Genomic DNA, 24,396 nt, shown 5'->3' with positions numbered 1-24,396 from the left:
TTTTAAAGAGTTACAGGTAGATGGAGGTTCAGTTAGATATGGAGGATAGACATTTTCTGACAGTATCAATATGCACTTTTTGATCTAATACAGCTACTTTTGTCACACAAACACATACAGGTGCAGATGAAAGCTTCTGTCTATAATATATGCACAAACCAATATCTATGTCTAACTGCAGTGTCTCAGAGTGAATGACAAATGCAAATATTGTTTTGATTCCTGAGCCCAGATTTGGGGACCACTATGAATGGAACAAGGTAACATCATGCATCCACAACATTCTCAGCGGGCAGCGCTGGATCGAGCACTATGGGGAGATCTCCATCAAGAACTCCAGCAGTGATATTTGTCAGTGCAAGATTACATTTGTCAAGGTGAGGCAATCAATACAATTAAAAAACATATTATGTGAGAAAGTTATATTAATTCTGATCATAACACTAAAATTCCCTCTCCGAGGAACACGGCCTTTTCAGTAATGGTGGGATCATGCTTACAGCAACCATTCTGCCACCTGGGAGATCTATAATTGCGTACAGTTTATTATCTTCTTGTGAATGTGACATCAAAGGCTGAGTTATATAATGCAAGACATCTTTATTTGTTTTAGCTGTGGAGACAAATGTCACCCAGGCCACAATTATATCCATTTGAAGCTATTTAGTCACCAGTGTGTTGTTGTGTTTGGGAAATGAAAATTGAACACGTTGTGAGGTCTTCCTCTGACACTGACATAAAATGTGAAGCATAGACGCACATAATTATAACAATAACACCAGGAATGTACAAGGTATAAGCTGAGCTTTTCATCACCAGAGTGTAGTTTCATTTGGATTTGATTTTACCTTTTGCTCATGCTATGTTTTAACAACACCAGGCGGATTTGTGACGCATTATCAGTCAAAAAGCCTACATTTCTCTTGTACCCAAATTCCTTATTGATAGTAACAGTCTGAGAGAAGATTTTCACAGAAAGTGACTGAGTCACAATATGTACATTTTGCATACATATTTCTGGTCAAGTAGATATAATTTCTCCAACTCTCCGTCTTAAATTCACTGCCACCAAACACTCTGGCTTTGAGTTACACGTGATCCTGGAACACATTCTTGTAAAAGTATTTCCGCATCTGGACAGATGACACATCTGTGTGTTTTTCAATTAAGTTTATCAGATGCAAATGGAACCAATATTTGACCAATTCTGGATCCTTCAAGCACATACTCTTTCTCTCTTTCAGCATATGCTGGTGTTGGAGGATATTCCTCTGCAAAGCCGACAGGGGGTTATATAAAGTATACAACTCCCTTCATTAGTCTGCACAGTGTCCACACAGATGGTGCTCTTCACCTGCATGCCAGCAAGAACCCCTACATGCTTTCAATCTTTGATGTATGGAAGCCTGTGCTGAGAGGAAGAGGTTAATTGCTTTGCTGTGTGCCACTTAAAAGACCTCCTGAAGCTGTGTAGGATAGCAAGTCAAGACATGTCAGAAATCATTATGCATCCTCATCTCTCGTCAACTCTTCAGCACACACACTGGGGAACGGGGTTGTTTACGCAACAGCAACATCTGCTGACTGCAAGAGAACATTATCAAGGTCTGTGCAGTGTCATCTATTCTTCCCAACAATGACGCACAAGTTCTATGTCTTTCACAGGCCAAATACTGGAATTCAAGTGTAAATGAAGTGGAGGGAACTATTACAGATAATAAAGGCAAGGTCATCCACAGACTTTTTGGAAAGTGGCACGAAGCAGTTTTCTGTGGAGACCCTCCATCAGCGACATGCATCTGGAGAGCAAGTAAGTGTTTTTCGTAAGCGTGCACAATCAGCCCTTCAATGGTGTGTCTGACTTGATGTTATTTATCTGTGTAGATGCAATGCCAGCAGGCTATGAACAGTACTACGGTTTTACCAAGTTTGCAATTGAGCTGAATGAGCTGGACTCATCTCTGAAACTGCTGCTACCACCCACAGACACCCGTCTACGAGTGGACCAAAGGTGAGAGGAAAATTTCAAATCTCATCAGGTTTTTTTTTTTTATGAACTTAAGCTGAATGGGTATTGTCAGCTTCCTGCTATAATGTTTTGTTGTTGGGGTTTTTTTTGGTTCATTTGTATATTTCTCCTCATCTGCGAAGGACAGATATTTAACAGGTGTAAAATGTTGGATAAAACTCATTTTTGCTGAGAAGACTGTCGAAGACGTTCCATGTGCCTTGACAGTGAGCTCTTGAGCAACACACCTTTTATCATCTGACGCCATGACTCTCAGTTACATACTCTTGACAGTGTTTTAAAACACATCATTTCCTTTATGAAAGCACAAATAGCACAAATAGCAATGTTAAAAATAGTAAGCAAGCACAGACACTGTCAGATTCATCAAACTAATTTTAGCTCAGATTTGAAAGGTTTCTAAGTCTGTAAACTTACTATTTCTGCCCCAAGGCAGAACAGAACAAAAGGTTAACTTTTCCATGAAAGTAAAAAAAACCAACCAACATTGCTTTGAATGTAGTGCGAGTTATCTGTGTCCTCCTTTTTCATACTTGGATTATCACACAGTAATAACTTACAACAAAAAAAAACACGCATGAAGATTAAATATTAATATTGAACATTAATGTTTAACCATGTTTGCATAATGAATGCGTCTGTGTCTCGCTGGCAGATTGCTAGAAGAAGGGAACTTGGAGACTGCAGAAGAAGAGAAGCAGAGGATTGAACAGCTGCAGAGAGACAGGCGCAGAGCTCTAGAGGAGAACAATGCATCACATCAGCCTAAATTCTTCAGGTAGCCTAAATGTTTTGATTTATAGTGCAGACAAAGAGCTGTCTTGTACTTTCTCTCTCTCTGTTCTTTGGGAAGATTCTGGATCACCTTAAAATAAATGTAGTTATTTTTTCCATCTCCGGTCTACACACAGACCTGGAAGACAGGCTTGTGTCAGGGCACAGCCCCTCCAAAAGATGCATGAAACTGTGTGTAGTTTCTTCACTAAAACTTTGGGTATGCCTAATGGCATATAAGGGCATATTCATTCTTTTCGCTACATTTCAAAAGCCTTGCATACATATGTTTCTCTTTTATAAAACTCAATCATCGTGAAATCTTTTTCATTCACTCGAACATGATTTCCACTCTAATTTTTAGTCATGCATGCATGCCGACACTCCCCAAATGACTTATTTGCATAGGAAAACATAGTTGGCACCATAACTAAATGAGACAAGAGTAAAGAAGAAGCACTGTTTCACTTGGTGTGAAAATGAGACGCCAATGAAAAAGAGAAAAGGAAACTTGGGTTAGTTTTTTTTTTTTTGGTCTCAGTAACAAAGAAAAAGAAGTCTGCTGAATGAAAACAGTTACGAAAGCGTCAACTCTGTAAAGCATAAGAGCCCACAAAGGTAAAAAAGAAACCACAGGGTTGCAAGTGAGAAGCCAAAACGCACATCAGCTCACACAAGCATAGCATGAAGGCTACGGAGGGAGGAACCCCTTCTTTTTCTGTAACTGATGACGGCACAGTGCACAGCTGAAGCAGACATGGATAAAACACCATATGAGCCAACACTGTGACAGAATATCAGAATATTTAAATATTCATTCCCTTTTTTTATTATCCAAAATTTATCCAAAAGCTTATCCAAAATTAAAGCCCAAATTAAATAAGAATATATTATAAAGGTTGATGGCAAGACACAAAACCAGGAAAAAAAATGTTACTAATAAAGTGAAATGGTCTGTTTTATGTTTAGTTTTTAGACAGTGGTCACAATCAGGGCTGTGCTCCATCAATGAGGCTTTTAAGATAGTGACCGCACAGAAGCCACTCCTTGATAAAAAGCACACAACAGCCTTTGGGAATTTGCCAAAAGGCACATATCATAACAAGAGAAGCGTAATGGACGAAACAGACATTTAACTATCTGACCACAGTTCCCCCCCCAAAGCCAAACACAGGGATGGCTGTATCATTTTGTGGTATTGATTTCCTGCCACAGGGTCTAGGAGACAGTCAGCATGGAGGAAAATAAAGCAATTCATAGTGAAAAAAAACTTTTCCAGTGCTACTTATTTATGTATATATATATGTATATATATATATATATATATGTATCACTGTATTTGTTACATTGTCTCCACAGGAGGTCGAAGAATGACACCTGGGTGAGCAACAACACGTACTGGGAGCTGAGGAAGGAGCCTGGTTTTGTCCACAGGGATTTTCCTGCACTGTGGTGACTCCTGAGCAGCAAGCCACACACATTTCAACGTGCACAGCCTCTACTGTGATCCAGGCTGGTTCTGGTGATGTCTATACCACAGTCAGACTGTCCACTTTCAGCACCCATCTTCTGTATTGCTGTTCATTGAAGTTGTTGCCTTAAGAAAAAGTGCTTATGTTGTGTGCACATGTTTATGCAAGCATGTCATCAGAATGTTGGTCAGTTTTAGCAATTTGTGCTCACATTTCCACACCTACTGTGTTGAATTCAGAAAATAAGAACTAATTGGTATAAAGGAAAGTAGTTAACCCACACTAGCTTGAAATGAACGGAACAACTGGTCACTTACAACTGGTTGTCTTATCATGGACATTCTCTACCTCGGAGATAAACTAGCCTTGACATGACATTAACTAAGAGTACACATTCTATATATTATTCTACATCGCCTTATGCCTTACTAGTTGTGCTCACATTGTTTAATTTATTTTTGTTGCATTGCCTAAACGTCTGCTTTGTAAGGATCAGCAAGAACTGTTCAAATGGTCTTTATAGCCCCACTGTGCCCACCTTATCTTTTTGTCTCGCAACTGCAATTACTGCTTTTTTGCTAAGACTGTGTAAATGATTGTGTAACTATATGAGCTGCAGTAGCAGCTATTATTTCCACGTTTGTTTTTCTTCGTCATTTCTTCCACTTTACCCATTGCACCTTCTGGACACTCGACTTTGGGACTGAACGTGTCCAAAACGATGGTCCATGAGATCAAATAAACTCTCATTCTTTCTTTTTTGTCAAGTAGATTTTGACTCATTTCAACGTGAACATCACCACATATCTCCACATATCTCAGGTGATGACGGTCTGGCAGGAAATTCTATGATGTTAGCGAAAGATACAATACCAACAGGAATTCACTTTTAGTTATGTTACCTCTTAGGAAGCCATGAAAAGAATTTGGGTTAAAAACAGTCGTTGAATCAAGTGCGTTCGGTTCATCTGTTTATTACACAACTGTATGCCATATATGAAGCTACGCCTCTTTAAGGAGAGTCTCTCTAACACTGCATATCAACAGGTTTGTTTTGTATGGGTGTGGGACGAGGGTGAAAGATCATCTGTCAAGTTATATCATTCTCACTCAGGGCAGCAGTTTTTAGGCTCCTCCTTTCAGGATAATCTCATGTGATCTTTGAGAAAACCTTAACACGATACCTCACAGTAAACAGCTCACAATTTATCATCGACCACTGGCTGTGTCACAAACAACAGATGAACAGGTTGCCACTTCAAGTCACTTTGGAAATTCATGAAGTACTTTGACAAGGATTTCTGTCGACAGCTTTGTGTGTCTGGTGATGTTTTTGTGTGTTTTGTGACTTCTTGTCCGATACCCTGGAGCCTACTCTGGGCCAGAGTTCAAGGATAACTTATCAATTATGGAGCCTTTAAAAACAGGCAAAGGTTATCAGAAACAGTCAAAAATATAACCATACAACCCTGTTAAACCACAGCACTTCGTATTGCACTGATGAAGAGAGTAAAATATTACAAGTCGGTTCTCCTATGTTCATTATATTCCAAAATGCAGAAACAAGTTATTATGCTGATCATTTTGAAGGCAACAGCATAAGGGAATCAAAATGCTGAATATGAAAAAAACACAGTCAAATTAAATTAAAAGAGAATCTATTCATTTTCCAGTATGCAATACCAATAAAGAAACACAAAAATACTTAATACTCTTAACAAGTAAATGTCATAAAAGCTCCAAATCAAATAAATGTACATAAGTTCAAGCATCTAAATGTAGTTAATATACAAGTTCAGGGCCTCTGTCTAATGTACAATTACAAAAACATCATCGGATTATTAATACTGGGCCATGACTGTGGCATTAGCATGTTTCTGTTTCTGCTGGATGTGGAGTCGGTTTGAACTAGTTTGTGTACAGTTTCATATACAGGACCACTAGATAACTGAATAAAAGGAGAAGAAAGAAGAGAAGATGCATTCAGTCGCTGGATCATTTGAATATTTATCTAAATTAATCCAAGATTTTCAAGAAGCAGTTTTGGAAACACTTGTTTTGTCTTAAATATTATTTTGTAACTTGGAAGTTTGTTACGTTAACCATCCTCTAGAATATTTGTTTTTAAAAGTAACATAAAACAATAGCGGGTAAATTCATTTTTGAGGAGTAAATGAAGTGGAGTTGCAGTATAAAGTAGCATAAAACGAAAATACTCCAGTAAAGCAGTACAATCATCTCCAAACTGTACAGCGATATGCGCCTGTGATGTTGCTGTTCATCGAAATCTGACAACCGTCCCTGACTTACCCTGCATAGCCACAAGGGGGCGACAAATATAGAGAAATAATACACAAAGTAAATCTACAAAAACCCGCAACCGTCACAGTTTTATTTCCCTTAATATTTTAACCTGAAATATGCCGTATAAAGTAATAATTCATAAATACAATGTGTGTGAAGCCTTTAAAACGTTCAGCCACAAGTTTCGATCATCGACAAAAGCAGCCAAAGAGTCCACAAAAGTGTGTTGTGTCCAGAAAAAAAGTGACCGTTGGTACATCTAAAAGCTCAAAAACTTCTCACTGACAGTCGTCAGGTTTGAGGGGCATATATGCTGAACAGGCAGAAGAAGAAGTAGTGATAGCAGCTGACGACCGGAAGACTAATACATATCTTTTGACCGAGTCTCGCCTCCTGCAAGAGGAGGCGGGGGCAGTTTGAGTCTTTTGTCCAAAACAGAGACAGAAGTAACTGTACAACACCGACGTTTGGCGAAGCAGCGTCTGTCCTCTCTCACATCTGGAACCATTAAAGCACGGACTTCAGGAAAGCGGTAACACGAGTCAGTTCTTTAAGTCGTACTATTTTTACGGTTCAAAGCAGACGACCCGCATATATCGACAATAACAAAGATTTGGGCGTTTGTTGATGCCACCAGCATTTAGCCAAGTTTTATGCGTGAACTGTTAGAAGGACATTGGTCTGAAATTACGCTGAAGTGCTGTGGCAAAAGCGAGGGAATTGTTCATTTTGGAAAAGCACGTAAAGGGATGTTACGCAGGCAATTATTACAGTGTTATTTCTTGCCCTGGAGCCCACATGGGCGGTGCGCTCTTCCGCACAAACAAGTCTCCTGTTCTGTCTCTTGCAAACCTGGCTTCACTTTCGTCTTCGCAGGCTTTGACCCAACTGGGAGATGTTCGCCATAGCCACCAAGAACTTTGTGGAGGAGGTGGATAAAGGGGGTTTACTGATCCCAATGTCCAGCCTGAATGACGTTATTGCTGTGCTGACAGTGGTGGTGAAGCGCAAACGTTTCTGGTTCTGGCAGAAGCCCAAGTATCTTCCCACTGATTTTAACCTCAATGACATTCTCACGGGAGACACACCTATCCAGCCAGGTATATATCAAGATCTTTTCTGGTGATTGCCCTAATTCCCAATGAAATATCCGCTGTATTATAAGGGCAAATCTTGTCATTTCCCACAGTTGTGGTGGAGACGGACTTCATCAAATACAGTGGGACCTTTGGTGACAACATGCAGGGAACTGCGGATGCTAGTTTTGTCAACACCAGCGTCAACCTGGAGGGTAAAGACTCTTCCAAACTCCAGTCGTCCTTTGGCAGTTTGAAGAAAGAAGAAGTGGATGTGCAGAAGCTGCTGCGAGACTCCAAAGACAGGTGTGCATCCCCGCTTAAATCCTTTGAGTCTGATAGCTTAGGAAAAAGTTCCCAAACATGATACTGCACTGTAAAGACCATCTGACATTCTTTCCCGCTGAAGTGATCTTTGTCCAACCATAAAGTTTCACACAAAACACGAGGCCCAGTTGAACATTAGCACCATGAAAAATGCTGTTATAGCGTTGGTGTTGGATTGAACTCTCCGTTTTGCGTGAATTATCGTTTAAAAACACTGATCAGATGAGGAGACGACAGATTCAATTATTCCTGTTGATGTTTCTGTGAATTTACTGTCTCAGGGTTCTGGACATGTCCCACTGTCTGATCCAGCAGACAAAGGAGAAGCACAAACGGGTGTTTGGGATCGTGAAGGAGCGCATTTTAACCACTCAGCCATGTTCGGTCATCGAGGAGATGCAGCTGAGTGGACAGTGTGGAGGGGGTCTGAGCTCCTGCGGGCCCAAGTGCCAAAAGGTTCACAAAGTTTCATTCTAAATTATTCATATGTGCCCAGGGGATTATTTCCCTTTGTGGCAATTTGGATCTGTCTTTTCACTTTTACTTCTTGTTGTGTTTCCTCACCAGTTTTCTTACTATTCCCAAAACATCTCGTCTCGTTTGGTGGGAAAAGCAGAATTATATATTTTATGCTTACGTGTTAAGAAGAAGTGGCATTAGTGCAAAAAAATGACTCACCCGCTGTTGGAAAAATCAGTTTTTGCTTCCTCTTTTATTATTTTGGTTCCTGTGGGTGCCAAACAGTTGCTGCTGTGAACTTTTTCCATTCAAAGAAATGCTAAAGCGCGAGATGAAAAATATTTCTTAAATGAATGCATCGTAGCCTCGCGGAAGGTATCAAATAAGGCTACAAGGCATTGCCGTGTTCTTTGAAGTGAGGTGGGTCCACAAATGCTTTGACATCTTTGCCACGACTCCTGCAGAGTAATTTTACGTGGCTTTTTCCTTTAATCTCATTCACACGTTCTGTTGGGAGTTGGCATGATTTGACTCAGCTGGTTGCTCTGCTCTTACTGTTTCTTCAGTTTTCACTGAAGGAAAATGGGAGCCTGAGTAAAGACAGTAACATTACCATGGAGATTCCTACCCACGCAACAATAGCGTATGGCCTCATCGAGCTGGAGATCAAGCAGGATGGGCACTTTGGTAAGAAATCCTCCTGACTTTGCAGATAAACTGATCTGCACTTTGCACAAACTGGGTTTTGGAAAACTGACCCTACTGTCCACAGAGCTGTGTCTGATGTTGGACACCCATGGCGGCTTTGAAGTAGACGGCCCCGCCAAGAAAGACCTCGTGCATACCTCTGAAAATGACTTCCTGCAACAAGGTAAATTGCTAGTTTTCCCTTCAGATGTGAAAACATCCAACTGAAGGTGGTTGTTTCACGTCACAAAGGCCCTGAGGAGATTTGAGGCCCAGCTACGCTTCATCACATTGGAATGGGACAACTACTGTTCGTAAACACGTACTTTGCCTGACGTTATAGGATTCCTTTTGAAGCATGAAACCATTTGATTATCCACACAGTGTAAATTTATGTTGTTATATGTCTGCTCCTTTGTGTTTTACCGAGGATTTGGGCCGTGGCAATTATTGTCTATAGACACAGTCAGTAGCTTCTGTATTAATCCGATGTGGGAAGACTTTTGATAAATACCCCCATGCTTCATGCATTTATCTGTAAGGACACACTTCTCCCTCCTCGGTCATATTCCATGTATTTGATGTCTGGTAATTGAATTTGCTGGATGTGCATGAAGTGAATGACGACAGGTCTGTATTTGTGTTGTATTTTTCTAACCTCAGAGCTGGGTCGCCTGAAGGATCATTTCCAGCTGCTTTCATCTCTCCCTGCATCCACCAAGTCCTCCCTGCTCCAGCAAATCACAGACCTTATGGAGCACCCAGCAGCCGTCAGCGCACTTCAGAACGTGGTATGTGCGACCCGGAGGTCTTGGCCTTAAAGAGTGTGAATGAAATGACTTTGGGACTGTAAACATCGACATCTTTCTCTTTGTCAGCTGGACCAGATGTATGTGGATAAGAAACCTGGCCTGGATGTCGCTGGACTGACGGATTCTCAGCGACAGAACATCCAAGCAGTTCTTGCACTTTTGGAACAGTCTGGTCAGACGGAGCCAGCTCAGGCAGACCAATCCAAATCCACCCTCACAGCCTTTCATCTCATCGCCAGCGCCTTGGACGGTGAGGAAAACTGTGCTCTGCTCAGCCTTTGTCTTCAGTCTGTGGAAGACAGTTTTGAGGTCGGAAGGAAAAAATGCATGGAGTTTAATAGTTCCCTCTGCAGGCAAAAAAAAAAAAAAATCTCATTTCCTGAAGTTGTTTTTCATGCTGTAAATGGGTCTCCGTCTTTCAGAGATGACACTGGAGTCTCTTGCCGTCTTGAGAAAATGCAGCAGCCCCACAGCGTTACAGACCCTGGAGCGACTGGTTAGTGAAGACCGCGTCGGCAAAATTAATACTGAACAAAAATATATCGTCTGGCTATCATTACATACCATTTTCCCCCATTCATTCAGCTGCTATTGTACTCTTCTCACATCTCTTCTAGGTGCATTGTATATCAGGAAATGGGAAGGTGAGCAGCACAGCCCTGAGAGAGGACATTGATGAAAGAACTAAGGACCTGTTTGCTTCGTGTAATGTGTCCCTGAAGAAACACGGGGACCTGGTACAGACAGAAACTAAGCATGAGGCGAGAAATCGTCTTCTGGTCCTGTGTGTCGCGGTCAGAAGTCTTGCGTCGCTGGCTCACTGTGGTTGAACTGAAGACGCCTTTTAAATCCACCAGAAACTTATCCCGTTTTGGATGCCTCTTTGGTATTTTTATCTCAACTGCCGGTGGTGCTAAACATCAAAAAGCATGTTCCGAACTTTTTGATTTTATATTGTGGGTTTATAGTTGTTGTAAAAATGTACGAAATTTTGTCAAAATATTTCCAGCAATTAGGACTTAAACCTACGAAAGGCAGTTCTTTTAAACCGATTTTAAAGATAAAACTTGATTACATGACTGTGGTGACAATCATTAAAAGTGAGAGATGAGCGCTACATTGCCCGCCGCTTTTGAAATGGATGTTTTTGATTCTGTTTTCTGATGTGGAGAACTGAGTGGAATTAAACTACGTTTCATGTTCGAGGGATGAATCGGCCTCGTTTCTGAGACACTCGGTTGAGTTCTGATGTAAAAACGTGTTTCATTTAGCATGGTTAAAAGCTTCCGAGTTTTACTTTCATGCCCCGCTGTTAAATATTTATTTATTTATTTATTTGACACAAAACTGAAAGCATTCCATCCGTCGAGAGTCGAAATGTTAAAACCTGTAAACCTCATCGGGAACCACTTGAGATGGTGATGTTTTGTGGCATTTAATTGCAGACATGTTAAGAGTCGGAGTGCTGCGGTGCAGACAAATACTGGAAACTGTTTCAGCTTATGAGTGCATACTTTCATGGCGCTAAACCACGACGAAAACAACAAGTTGTTGCTTTTCCTCAGCTCCCAAATACATTCCGTTTGCTAGTTCTGCCGAAAGAAAGAAGGCAAAAGCAAAGCAGATCATTAGAAAACACCAGTTATTTATTCGACATCTGAAAATACATCTTATCTGAACTCCTGTAAAATATACCTTTTTATAAGTAAATATGAACTTCATTTTAAACTGTTATATTTTAGTAATATCACATCAAAAGGGATGGTTCTCTGAGATTCAGTACCCCGTTTCAAGAGTCCTGTGGAAAGTTTTTCTATCACGAACACGGCACCAACGCCACTGGTCTAACGGTCAAACACAAGTTCTTTGATGTGTGACAATGAAATTAGCATTAATAATAATCATAATGTCTTTTGTGCATGAGTGACAAGAGAAATGATGGGTTAATACTACAGTATTGCTTTTTTTTTTCCTGTGCAACATTGCACAGCATCTGGCAAACATGAATGGGGAGGTAAAGTTGCTTTCTGGAGACAAAAAGGTCTCAGACTGCACTGCGCAACTGACAAGAAGTCTGAAGTGACAAAATGAGATGAAGCACCGGACGTATGTGCACTGTAAACTGTTAACACTGAGGTATCATCCTTTACAATGAGCGAGCCCTCGCTCCTGCAGAATAAATACAATTTACCTATCTTACAGATGTGAAATTAAAAGTGGACGCGGCAATTCGCTTTAAAAACGATCTGACGCCAGGGCCAGAATTTCTTTTCCCCCCTCAAATCCATATGAATAGAAAACATCCTCGAAAAAAAATAATTTGCCAATAAATAAGTACACTTCCTTTATGTTGTGAGTTGCATAGTGTGCTAGGAAGAAATCTGGCGATTCAGATTAAGGTGACTCTGATGCAGCTTCGTGTGAGACCCAAATCACACATGGTCGATGCCTCCCTCTTTGTATATGCAGCACAGTGTTGAAAATCTTTAATCCCGGGCCTGGCAGCAAACACGACAGCGTCCATCCAGTAGGGGGTTCAACATCAGTAGACCCAGCTCACTGGAACCCACTGCGGCTCTACAAATAATCGCTCTACGGCATCCTGCAGCTTGTCGAAGGCCTTGTCCAGATTGTCATTGACAATTGTCAGGTCAAAGTAGTGGCTGTACGCCCGCCGGATCCTGGCACTCTCATCCACCGTCTTCTTTAAATCATTCTCCTGTTACAGAAAAGGGAGTTAGCCCATTCAGTCCTGAGTACTGATCACTGAAACTCCTCTCATTACTGTTATTAAAGGGTTTAAGAACTCAAGTCATCTTACTGTGAGTAGTTTGGTAGTAAGGCCAGCATCGACCACAGCTTTGTGCATATCTCTTAGTGTGTCCAGCTCAGGAGCGGCAATAAACACCACAAACGGCATGAACTCGGCCGTCTTCAACACTTTCAGGGCCTGGGCATAAAATATAATGTCACTTCTCAAGGTTTAGGAAAAACAGCCCCTTACACGGAGAGTCTATCTTTTACTGACCTGTGGGTTGACGTCTAGGATGCACGTTCGCCTCGTTTCCACCACTTCGAGGATGGAGTCGATCTTGGTGCCGTAAAGGTTGCCATCGTACTCGCCGTGCTCCAGATATCGGCTCTCCTTGATGTCTTTTTCCATTGCTTCTCGCGTCACAAAGCAGTAGTTCTGCCCATCTTTCTCCTCTTCTCTGGAACTGCGTGACGTAACTGAAGGGGGGGAAAAAAAATTATTCAGGAGAGGGCTGACGTGTGCCCTGGCAGGACCCAGAGTGCAGAGAGTTCAGTGATCTCAGCTGTCCGTCTCAAACACTCACAGGGGACAGTGGTTCCATATCTCAGAGGGTTCATGACAATAAGTCTGTTCTTGAGGCTCCGCCTCCCGACTCCCTGGGCTCCAATCAGAACCAGTGTTTTCCTTTGGAACGGTGGCATCCTGGCTACTTCCTCATAGATCTGCAGCTCATAACGGTCAAACTCTGCTCAAGGCAATACACATGCTAAATGAGAGCTGTTTGTCACCGATGCATTTAAAACAAAAAAAATGATAAAAAAAATTAATTAATTAAATCGGTTGTTATACACACACCTGCGTTTTTAGAAGTAAGATACATCATTTTTTTCTTTTTCTTCTTTGCGGTTATAGTGCCACAGAGCGTCCCTGAAACACACACAGTACAAAAGGTGTCAGAACACTGGCTCCAAACACCTGGGATGTCTCACTGTTATGAAAGCTTAACTAGAGTAACTAGTAGGATAAGATAGGGGGACTATGACTTGCACTGACCTGAACCAACAGCGTCCCAGTCTCTTCTCACAAAAGCTTTCCTCTTCTCCTCCAAAAACTGACTCGGGATGAGGCCCGTAGCTCCACCAACAACTTTGCACGCCTTAAAGGAAACAAGACCGCTGGTTTGAATACTTTACATACAGATAAAAATAAACCCACCCAATTAATCTCTTCGAAGAAACCTTCTGGCTCATCAGCAGCTGCTTGTAAGCGTGTGCCTTTTCACCTGCCACCAGTTGGGATCCTCCTTGTTGACAACATGAAGTATGTCCCCTTTGGAGAAGGCCAGGCCTGCCTCTTTACAGGGGATCAAGTTGTCTGTGGCTGGGTTATAGTTGAAGTGTGGCTTCAGATAAACCTACAATTTAAAAGGTTTGAACAAGACAGTGCACCTTTTAAAGTTCCATCAAACAATATTTGGAACCTCATTCTTTATGCTGCAAACAATTTCCTTCTTAGACACTCGTAAGGTATCATTCGGTTCAGTGAAATGGAATTAAAACGACAGCAGGAACTACTTGCTATGTGAAGATGTAGCGAGTGTGTGTGTGTGTGTGTTAATATTCACGCCACACAGCCTCCCTCCCTTCTGAATACCTTGGTATTTCCAGTTGATAAGCTCTCCATTCATGCATGGCTTTTCATGTCAGAGCAAGCAAAGCTCGAGCTTTTCCTTCACTGGATAACACAATTTCTTTAGGTAAAACGACTCCCACAAAGGGAGGGATCAAATCTGAGCCCAAAGTGGGACGTTTTTGCTGAAACAGGGAGATTTATGAGCTGTTTATGATGCTGCAGATTTGGTTTCACTTTCAGATTTTACTGTGTCTGTTTAGCTTTGAGTGGCTGCTGCTCAAGCTGGACATAACAGTTTTCTCAGGTCATATATTAACCCTTTAAAGTTCCCATGCTATGGCAGGCAAAAGGCTACTTACCCACTGCAATTTTCAGGTATAAACAGTAGCTATAAACTCAGTGAGCTCTGATCAGTCAGCAATAACAGCCTGATCATGTTTTCATTAGTGTAAAATCATGAGAAAATAGAAATTAAGTGTGCATTTGTTTTCTTAGAGCGAGCAGTTTAAATGTGTATGTGCTGCAGGTCAATTTCCAATCATTTCTATGAATAACAAAAGAGCCAGCACTGGCTCTGGAGAGGGCCTTTCACATTTTTCACATTTTCCACAGCAGATTTTCCACAGCAGAGGAATCATCAGTTCAGAATGCAGCTTTGCAACCAGATGTCACAAAATCTCACTCTCTGCTCTTTTACATCCAAGCCGTGAATTTACTCTATAGTTGATTCTTAAACAGCTCTTTCAGGACAAGGCCTTTTTTTTTCAGCTGATTTAACTATCTGTCAGGCAGCTTGTAATTTGTAGTCGTCGCTGTGAATACTCAAACTCAAAGGGCTGAATGAGATGGACCCGGTGCAACTTCGACACCAGCAGATAAGACCGAGCACTAGGGAAGATTTCCACAGAAGAAAACCCAACAGGCACAGGGCGAAACAGCAGAACAGAGAGATCATTTTGGTCATTCTTGGCATAAGGGTTGGTGTCTGACATAACCTTACGTACTACTCCCTGGTGTCAGCTGCCGTGCGTGCCTGTTACAGTAAGGACAAGAGGGGCGTGCTCCAGTGAACAGAGTGCTGTATGTCCTAGTTAAAGTGTGGAGTGTTATTAATAGATCCTCGTGGGCTCAGTTTTCAAAAGCCTTGCATTCTGTAATCAGTCATGTCAGGCAGCTTACAACCAATCCCAAACGGGCTCAATGCAAATCCTGAGCAGCCATAATCCAGGGGAATAAAAATTCCTAATCGCTCATGGTCCTGATTTTCACGGAATTTCTTTCGCAGAAATGTTTGAATTGAACGCAACTGGACTTGAGTTGAATTGAACCAAATGTGCCAATTCAGCAGGATGCACGGAAGTAGAGGAATCGTTTCTGCTCACCTGTGGCGGTGCAGGTGTGTCTTTGTAGCTTGGCAGGACTTTGAGTGTGACGCTTCCACTGCAGGCACTCAGCAGCTCCTGGAGTTCATGAGGGTTGCTCCCGACCTCCCGACCGTTGACCTCGCAGATGATATCCCCCGTGTGCAGCATCCCCTGCCTGTCGATGGAGCTGCCATGCAGGATGCGTGTGATCACCATCTCTCCCTGCACCACACGGAACGTCACACCCTGAAATAGAGTGCGAGTCTGTCAGTACCCCACTTCCACAGTTCATAAATCACAGCGAGGCCCGTTTCACAGTTTGGTCTACCTGGTTGCTGGGAAAGAACCCGTCCTACTTAAAATTAACACATAAAACTGAGTCACTACTTCCAAACAGATGGTCAATAAAATACAAAACATGCAAAGCACTTTACAGCCCCTAAGGAGTATTAAAGGTTTCCTCTGGAGAGCTGCAGTTAACATCAATGTCTGGCTAACTTACCAGTGGTTCCCCAGCTTTCTTCTGGATGCCAATCATCCTCACAGCATCAGCAGGCATGAGTGAACTCGTCAACGTGGAATTGCTGTTAGCCGTAGTGTGAGGCATTTCATAACACTTTGCAGCCACTTTGTCGTGGGCCTCTATCAAAGACTGAAAGAGAGCAAGAGAGAGAAGTAAAGACACAATGTCCTGGCTCAGTCTTGAAACTCCCAAAAGCTTCTTCTTTTTTCTTTTTTTTTTTACCCACTCGATCAAGACAGATGACACTGTGGTTCCACCCACCGAAATAATAAGGACAATGAGCAGCACAGCAACATGCTTTTGATAAATTGCTAATGAAGACAAAAAATAAGTCTACCGTGCATGTTTTGTTCGTGACAGCACTGGCCAACAACTGACGAAAAGACAAGACAAAGCAGTCTCATTCTTACCCTAGCAGCCACAAAATAAAGCCAGCATCGTATAGAGAATACAGACAAACTGCATCAGCAAATGTAAAGATTCACTGACATCCTTCTCCCCCGTGACGTTACCCACATAACTCTGCCTGCTATTGGGTGAGGGAAAGACAGCTCCACCCTCTGATGCCGCAAAAGCATAAGTGGTTGAAAATGTTCAAGGTGACAAGGAAACCAATGTGCACATCTCAGGCATGCCAGGGAAAATGAGGGATTAGTTGGCAGGAGAAAGCTCCGATATCCACTCACACACACACCAGTAAACACAGGCATGTCAACACAGTAACAACGAGGGAGGGATACGGTTCCTAAATACCTTAAAGTGTGGCTCCTGAAGGATCCTGACAAGCTCAGCAGCGGCAGCATCTTTTTCTGGCAGGTTGTTGAGGGAGTCCAAGATCTCTGCCACCAGCTCAACGTTATTGTCCTGCACGGCTTGTAACTTAACTTCCTCGAGACGCTCGTGAGCCTAAACCCACACAAGCCGTAAAAAAAAAAAATAAATAAATCATAAAACTGATTATTATTAGTTATTACACTTGTACAATTAGCCAACAAAACAATCAGGATTGTCGAGTACGAGTCATAATGATAACTTAATGAAACAACAGACGGAATTCACAAACGAGCCTATTTCCTGTGGTGCTGCTACACTGATTGATTTTTTTTTTGATAATTTTTGTTGTTGTTGTTGTTGTCGTTTGTTTGGGTGAACCCATGCATTGTTTAACAACCCAGGACAAAATTAAATAAAAAGGGCATCACAGTGAATTCCTCCACCATCTACTCGACACACAAAGCAATCCATGGTTCTGTTGTGGCAGACGAATGGGCCTGTTTGTGCAAACTTAACAACAAAATGGTCCTTCATAGTCATTTCACTTTACAATTCAGATGATACAGCATATAGCATGTTTCTGGAAACTTAGCCGAGATACTTCTGTTGGTGCTACTGAGGCCGATGGAACTGGCTCCTGTTTAAGCAGACGGAGAACTACAATACTTTATTATATTAAAATTAGGTTTAAAATTAGCGCATATTGTTATTCTTGTATGAAATTTTATGGGCTTTTGGATCAAACTCCCATTTTGACACACAGAAATAAAGGAAAATTAATCAGTTCATACTGTAATGTTGAATCACGGGCTTATCTTTGCTAAATCTGGCGTTATTCCACATAACCTGTATCCAAACACCTCATTTTTATAAGCACCTTTTGGTGTAGCTGTCGTTGTCACTTTGCTACATGGTCACAACTAATAATTATTATTAATGCACAACCAATGCTGCATTACTATTTCTTATTTGAAATTAGATGTTTTTTGTGATTTTTGTGCTTAAGAATATATAACATCAAAATGAAGCACCCAAATATTGATTTTAATGTTGGTTACCATGGCAATGGTCAAAGGTCAGAGGCCCTCCAGAAAGCCCCAACATACAGCATCTATTAACATGAAATATGGGCACTTCTACGAAAAGAAAATCACTTTTCTATTCAAAGCTGTGATCTTTCTCTCAGAAATGAGGACGGTGACCTGCCTCTGTGACACCTTTTCCACGAAAATATTCTATTAATAGAAATGGTGGTTTGACCTGATGACCTCAATCTTAGCGGGACATTTTTTTTTTCAGGATAGTGTTACATCACCATCCCCTTAGGGGCACTTTCAGCCTCTTTTTAGGTATGATCGAAACTCATTGTACAGATGTTCAAGAGGAGTTCAGACTACTTAAGCTTCAGCGTTACGGGTTACTTTATAATTAAATGAAAGGCAACATGAGGTCCGTCATTCGGTCATGCACAGAATAAACCTTTCACTCCTCTCACAGACACTGATCTAGAATCGCTGACAAAATTTATGCAAATAAATTTGAACCTGAAAAATGGATACCACATCCCATAATGCAGCTTGATTGTGGTTAATGCTTGTATTTAAAGCATATAATTCCCATCTTTATTTGTCTCAAGTCTGTCCTGACGTCCACACACACCTCAGCACTGGCTACCTGGTTAGCATATGTTGGTGAACTCTATTTTACAATAAAGTTAAACACGATCTTGAAAGGGCTTCCCATTTCTTGCTAAGCTTGAGGGGCCAGTTGTAGCACACAAATACACTGGAGAAGTATCGGTAAACGCGTGCTTTACCTTAGCGAGGGAGCGGACGATGCGGCTCTCCATGATGGCTCTGAGGAAGATGAGGTCAATGTCTTTAGCTCCTGTGCCCGATGGCAAGTCTTTAAGGTTGTCCAGTACCTGCTGCATGGCTGGAGAAAAAGAAATACAGCTAAGACATCTGGCTGAAAAACACCAACATTTGAGCTTAAAAACTGGCTGCAAAGTGGAGGCTGATCACTCGCTAGAAAAAATACAATCAACACTCTGAGCAAATTAAAATATTGATGGGGGGAAGAAAAAAAATAAGCTTTTACTGCAGTAAGACGTATAAAGCAAGAACAAGTGGACAGTGAATCAATGGGCCAGTTCACAAGGAACATCACTCACTTCTACTGCAGCAGCAACAAGCACCGAGGGTCACAAAGGAAATGTTGGACAAGATTTGTCTGGTAGTGACTGACAGCAAACAGCCAGAAAATGAAGCCGTATAACAACTAGCTGCTTTTGCATAAATGCTGCAAGTGGTTTGATTAATAAGCCAACATATTAAAGCAAGTTTCTTCTCTTTACTTTAAAGTAATGGGTTTTTTTCCCCCATTAAAACCGAACTAATCATGGATTCTGCTTCGTCTGTCAGGAGAAGACTCAGATCTTTCTTTCACGTCGTTTGAAGACAACAAACTGAGAGAGTCCGATCACAGAAATTAGTTTAGCTGTTGTTAAAGAATTAAAGCAGTAGGCTGTTTTACAAGTGCATCATGCATCAAAGAGTTTCTTTTTCTTGATATACAATTATCAATTACAATTATGAGGACACATGTGGAGGCTCACAGGCAGCAGCAGACACGCCCACACAACCATCTCTGGACAGTGTTGACGAAATGTCAGTTTCCGTGCAAAATGGATAATGAAGACACAAACAAAATAATAACTTTATTAAACTGCTTACAAAATAGATTTAGGACTTTGTCTTTGACGGCTTACCTGAGCCAGACTTTGCATTGGCCACAGTCATATTTATTATTCTTCAGTTCGGGACGGTGAAACACTCTAAACCGGGTCAAAAGCCACCCAACTGCTCGCTTACAGAAACCAGAGCAACTGGAGAGCTGGACAAGGTAGGAAACCAACTCAAGTCAGTGTAGTGCACAAATATGAGATCACCAAATGATATAAACCAAGCTCACATTTTCTAAAAATAACGTTCAAGAAAGCCGACAGAAATAAACAAATGACAAACACAAAATAGCAATTGTCTGAATGTGATATCTGCACGTTAGCACAAAAGGGCACTTATTAAACAGGAGAATGACAAAGAAGACAATTGAATGACAGCTGATATGTCTCTCGTCCCTCTGGTAAAAGGTTGTACCAGCCACACACAACAGAGGCTTTCTGTACAAGCGTGCTCTCCAAACGGACAAAAACAGATCTACCACCGCTGTGCTACGATGTGGGCCTCGTTGACACGGGCGACCATGTTCAACCACAAACTGGACTGTGTGCACATCATAAACGCAACATTATACTGCGTCCGTATAGTGTCAATAAAATCCACTGATTACACAGAGCCAAACGTAAAAATTAAAAGACAAGAACTCACCGACCAACTGTGTTTAAATCATCAGTGAGGCAGGCCAACAATGAGCACTGTTTTCTAAAAAGCACTCGGGTGGTACCTCTGGCCTAAACAGAGAAGAGCATTCGTTTCATTATTAGTGGCAAATGTGCCAGAAAGCCCACGCCCTACTGGGTGACAATAAAAGCAGATCACGCTGATAAATGAGCTTTGCCCTCAGGGAGCTTTCATTGCCCATAGCTCTCATGTTGAGTCAGCAGGCATGTTTACATGACACGAGAGAAAAAATGACTATTGTGTTCAGTTCGGTCAACACCAGGCTTTTTAAATGCATGTGAACGTGTTGGTCTGATCAAAATTGTACAAAATAGAGCTTGTGAAAACTGTACTAGCTCACCAAGATAATCTGGTTGGGGTTAGAATCACTCGGTCAGAGTCGCTTGGTTTTTACCCGACAAGTAATTTCGCTAGTTCCTGTCTGGGTGGCACTTGAGATGGCTGCTCTATCTCCGATGTGACGGCTAAAATTTCAGTTCTGTGACTTTAAAAATACCAGAAGAGCACTAAACCTTTCACTTAAGTGGAATACGTTTTAAGTTGAATCAATAAGAAGATTTTTGTAGCCAACAGTGGTCCAAGTCATCTACTTTGGACAACAAATTCCATTTGCAGAAACATGCATCACTCCTGGACAACAGCATTCAATACACAGTCCTTAATATCTAAACATAGCCCTTTTTCCCCCTCATTTTTAAACCTCAAGCTGGACCAGAATTAAGACTTTCACTGGTGATAAAATACCTTTGCCAAAGTACTGATGACAATGGTATTAAAACGTATTAAAGTCAGTGTGCGTATGCAGTTTTGGTTTTTAAAACACGGTACATCCACTAAAACAAGGGGACCAAGCCATTTCCCCATTGAAAGAAGAAGCACAGCTACCCTCAATGAGCTGGCACAACCCCTTCTTTCTGATAAGCATGGCAACGTTTGGTGTCAAATGAACAAAGTGAATTGAATTTAACAGAGATTTGATCACATCTTTGAAATGTTGCCACAAAAGCTTAAAAGAAAACAATACAGTTCACCTGTAAACCTTTTAAGTGTGCTTTCGTAAGAGAAATATGATTCAATCAACCCTAAAAGCCAAATATCTTCTCCTGACTATCAGTTTTTACCCTCTGGCTTGTTTTTTTTAACAATGATTCATTGATAATGGGTTTTTTTCCCCATTTTATCAACACTGAAAATCAACATCTTAAAGATGAACTGCTCATGAGTTATGTGACCAAAGGCGTCAGCTTCCCTAATGTTGTAGAAAAAAAATGCAGACTGTAGACTGCTGTATTGCAGGGGTGGTGCTGTATTTGAGATGCTAATCTGACTCGACCAACTAAATGTGCTAAATATACTAAATCCATGTTGGATTATATACTAAATCCATTTGCTTCGAGTATACCATGAGATGTGTAAGGAGTGAAAAGAATCATCTCTGAAAATCAATTTTGTATCAATTTCTAACTACATGGTGCAATATTTTTAATGTTTAGTTCTAAACGTTGTTGTTAACTAATACACTGCAGTGCTTATTACAAAGATTGCCATAAACTTTATGTTCAGTATGTGACCACATAATGTAATCTGTTCCAACCCCACAGTCGGTTAAACACTGCTGGTGTTTGCCCACATGGAGCAAACAGATGCGCCAAAGTTTTTTCTTTTTTTTCTTGTCAAACACGTGAAGAGAAAGTGTGAGAGTGAACACTCGCTGTTTGCAGTTTCTCGAGTCATGGAGAAGTAAGTTGAACCAGTTCGTTCAGAATCGATCTCTTCAGGAAACGTTTTGCTCCGGCGATCACTATCTACTGTCAAGCTACACGCGCACGTGTAACCATCATCAAATTGTTTAGCTAGAACGGTAATTAGCCTTATCTGTGGTAACCCCTTATTTCACCATCAATTAAAATACAACAATGATTTATAGGTATAGTTGGCAACACTGAAACTGGCCGAGGTCAGGTCTTCTTCGGTCGTATTTAATCGGTGTGTGTCCCGTGTGGGTTTGTAGCTCACATGCGAGCAAGTTAGCAATGCTAATGACTGGTAGCAATTACTGTCGTATGATGTAAACTATCTTCCAGTCTCACAAATAACCCGGGAATTCATACTTCAACATACGTCGGCAAATTAAGCCAGATAACCACAATCGTTGGTGTTTCGGTCGCTGCTGTGCAATAAGCGTTAAAGGAAAGTTGGCTAACTCATGTTATAAAGCTAGCTAGTTAGTAGCTAGCAGTGCTTAACATTAGCTGTAGGTTCAGTGAAAGCCGAAAACCAGAAAGTCCTATGATGAGAACGTCCCTTTATAAGTTTTCAAATGAATGATACTTTACCTAGTGTATCGTAAGTAACCAGTACCCTTCCATGCTCGCCTTTACTTCAGAGCTCCATAATTAGCCAATCTTTTGCGCAATAATAACTTGGAGGTGCATCTCCAGTGTGCTGCCTGAGCCCCCTCTCCAGAGCAAATGTCATGCAGTGCTGTTCAAGTTATATGTAGCCCATTGAAATCTCTTACAGCTCACCCATATCATTTACTGGTAATTTTACACCCACTTACAGACCCCTTTGGATTCTTTGTAAATCAATCATGCTGATATGATTATCTGATTATCTCCATCCTGTTTGATTTGAGATGATAAAGAGATTAGATAAAATATTTGTTGTGGGGGTTTTTTTATTCTATTTTTTCACGTTTCTTTGGATTACAGGAAAAAATTGCCCCTGATTTTTATTTATTTATTTGACTTACTCTATAAGTCTTTGAGAATTTGTTGGAAGGGTTTTAAGAGTGTACGATTTTTCCCATCCTTGGTTGATAAAGGATGTTATCCACTCATCAGTTTAGTATTCAATATTTATTGTTTCATAATGAAGCTGACCGGTGAGTTTTACCATGAAGCAATGCTGTTGTAATATATGGGAAATGTGATTTCATGTTGTCTTGCTTAATATAAGCAAGGCCTTTAGAAAAAAAAGATGTCATCAAAGAAGGCAGAGCATGTTGCTGCAAAACCTGTATATAACATTCAGCATTCATGATGTTCGCATGGAAGTGCAAGTTACCCATGCCATGTGCACTAATGCTCACTCATCACATCAAAGATGCTGGCTTCTGAATTTTGCACTCATAACAAACCAGATTTGCCCCTCTTCTCTTGAGCCAGGAGGACACAGTGACTACGATTTCCAAAAATCAACATTAAAGTTATGCTTTAAAGCTGTGGATGTGGAATTCTGGATGTGGCGTGTATCAATAAATAAATCTGTTTTTTTTTCTTTCTTTTTTTTCACTCTGGCAATACGTGGACATTAATCAGTAACAATGTGAGAATAAGCAACACTTTTACAAATGACACTTTGTGGATATACCTTCCCCAATGAGAAAATATTCTGCTACAATTGACTATCTCCACATTTGGCTACAAATACTATTCAGATAATGTCATTTCATTGATGCTGCCGTCTACAGGTCAGCATGAAGCACAAAAAAATGTCCCATTCACTAAATGTTCACAGAAAACCAGATTTTTAAGTAATGCATGTTTATATAGAGAGCTTGCACTACAGCGTTCCATGTCTTGCTTTTGATGTATCCAGGTCACTTGATAGGATTAAACAGTGAGGCTTTTTTTAGTCGGACTGCAGGTGTATCTCAGCAGGCTCAATATAACCAATGAGCTAACTATGGGATGCTCAGTTTTACAAATAATTTCTATTGAACCCTTCCACAAAGGTGACATTAGCAGTTGAAATAACATATATTTTGCCCTCTTCTCAAACTGTTAAGAAGTCAGTTCACCAGGAGAGAGCACTGTTAACCCATCAACTATGTTGTACTACTTGCCACATGTCAGTCCAAGTGACCAAGAGTGACATGATAGACCCATACGAGTATATTTACAAGCATAATAGTGTCCAAGTTTTGAGTCTCACCCCAGTTTTAACCATATTTTGAAACAATAGAAACCTGGTGATTAATT

At 41.0% G+C, this 24,396-nt stretch overlaps 3 protein-coding genes across 6 annotated transcripts in view; 2 read left to right on the top strand and 1 right to left on the bottom strand.

The window, feature by feature from the left end:
* Positions 1 to 5,042, top strand: part of osbpl3b (oxysterol binding protein-like 3b) — a 38,619-nt gene extending 33,577 nt beyond the window's left edge. For both annotated transcript variants that reach the window (XM_072394416.1, XM_072394415.1), the window contains 5 exons: positions 233 to 377; positions 1,666 to 1,810; positions 1,885 to 2,011; positions 2,685 to 2,807; positions 4,163 to 5,042. In XM_072394416.1, the coding sequence (XP_072250517.1) occupies positions 233 to 377; positions 1,666 to 1,810; positions 1,885 to 2,011; positions 2,685 to 2,807; positions 4,163 to 4,259 (637 nt within the window). In that variant the 3' untranslated portion in view covers positions 4,260 to 5,042. The remainder of the gene's footprint in view (positions 1 to 232; positions 378 to 1,665; positions 1,811 to 1,884; positions 2,012 to 2,684; positions 2,808 to 4,162) is intronic.
* Positions 5,043 to 7,004: 1,962 nt separating this feature from the next.
* On the top strand, positions 7,005 to 11,246 carry gsdmeb (gasdermin Eb). Its single transcript, XM_072394414.1, has 10 exons — positions 7,005 to 7,111; positions 7,456 to 7,679; positions 7,769 to 7,961; positions 8,264 to 8,438; positions 9,008 to 9,128; positions 9,214 to 9,312; positions 9,792 to 9,919; positions 10,007 to 10,190; positions 10,363 to 10,436; positions 10,558 to 11,246. Exons 2-10 carry the CDS (start codon positions 7,475 to 7,477, stop codon positions 10,768 to 10,770), a joined length of 1,392 nt encoding a protein of 463 aa, XP_072250515.1. The 5' UTR covers positions 7,005 to 7,111; positions 7,456 to 7,474; the 3' UTR covers positions 10,771 to 11,246.
* A 322-nt stretch (positions 11,247 to 11,568) lies between these two features.
* Positions 11,569 to 22,894, bottom strand: pals2a (protein associated with LIN7 2, MAGUK p55 family member a). Of its 3 annotated transcripts, none has more exons than XM_072394410.1 (13): positions 22,747 to 22,894; positions 19,759 to 19,883; positions 18,805 to 18,923; positions 16,968 to 17,120; positions 16,194 to 16,343; positions 15,710 to 15,937; positions 13,978 to 14,109; positions 13,749 to 13,851; positions 13,551 to 13,622; positions 13,279 to 13,440; positions 12,969 to 13,171; positions 12,762 to 12,890; positions 11,569 to 12,659 (listed from the first exon to the last, which is right to left on the bottom strand). In XM_072394410.1, the coding sequence occupies exons 2-13, from the start codon at positions 19,787 to 19,789 to the stop codon at positions 12,483 to 12,485; spliced, it is 1,659 nt and encodes a 552-aa protein (XP_072250511.1). In that variant the 5' UTR covers positions 19,790 to 19,883; positions 22,747 to 22,894; the 3' UTR covers positions 11,569 to 12,482. The 3 variants fall into 3 exon arrangements, with proteins under 3 accessions (XP_072250511.1, XP_072250512.1, XP_072250513.1); XM_072394411.1 differs by lacking the exon at positions 22,747 to 22,894 and adding an exon at positions 20,378 to 20,951; XM_072394412.1 differs by lacking the exon at positions 19,759 to 19,883.
* Positions 22,895 to 24,396: the final 1,502 nt, after the last annotated feature.

The sequence above is a fragment of the Leuresthes tenuis genome, unplaced genomic scaffold, assembly GCF_036924035.1.
Source record: "Leuresthes tenuis unplaced genomic scaffold, fLeuTen1.0.hap1 SCAF_10, whole genome shotgun sequence".
Lineage (NCBI taxonomy): Eukaryota > Metazoa > Chordata > Actinopteri > Atheriniformes > Atherinopsidae > Leuresthes > Leuresthes tenuis.
This window is presented reverse-complemented; position numbering and strand designations above follow the sequence as displayed.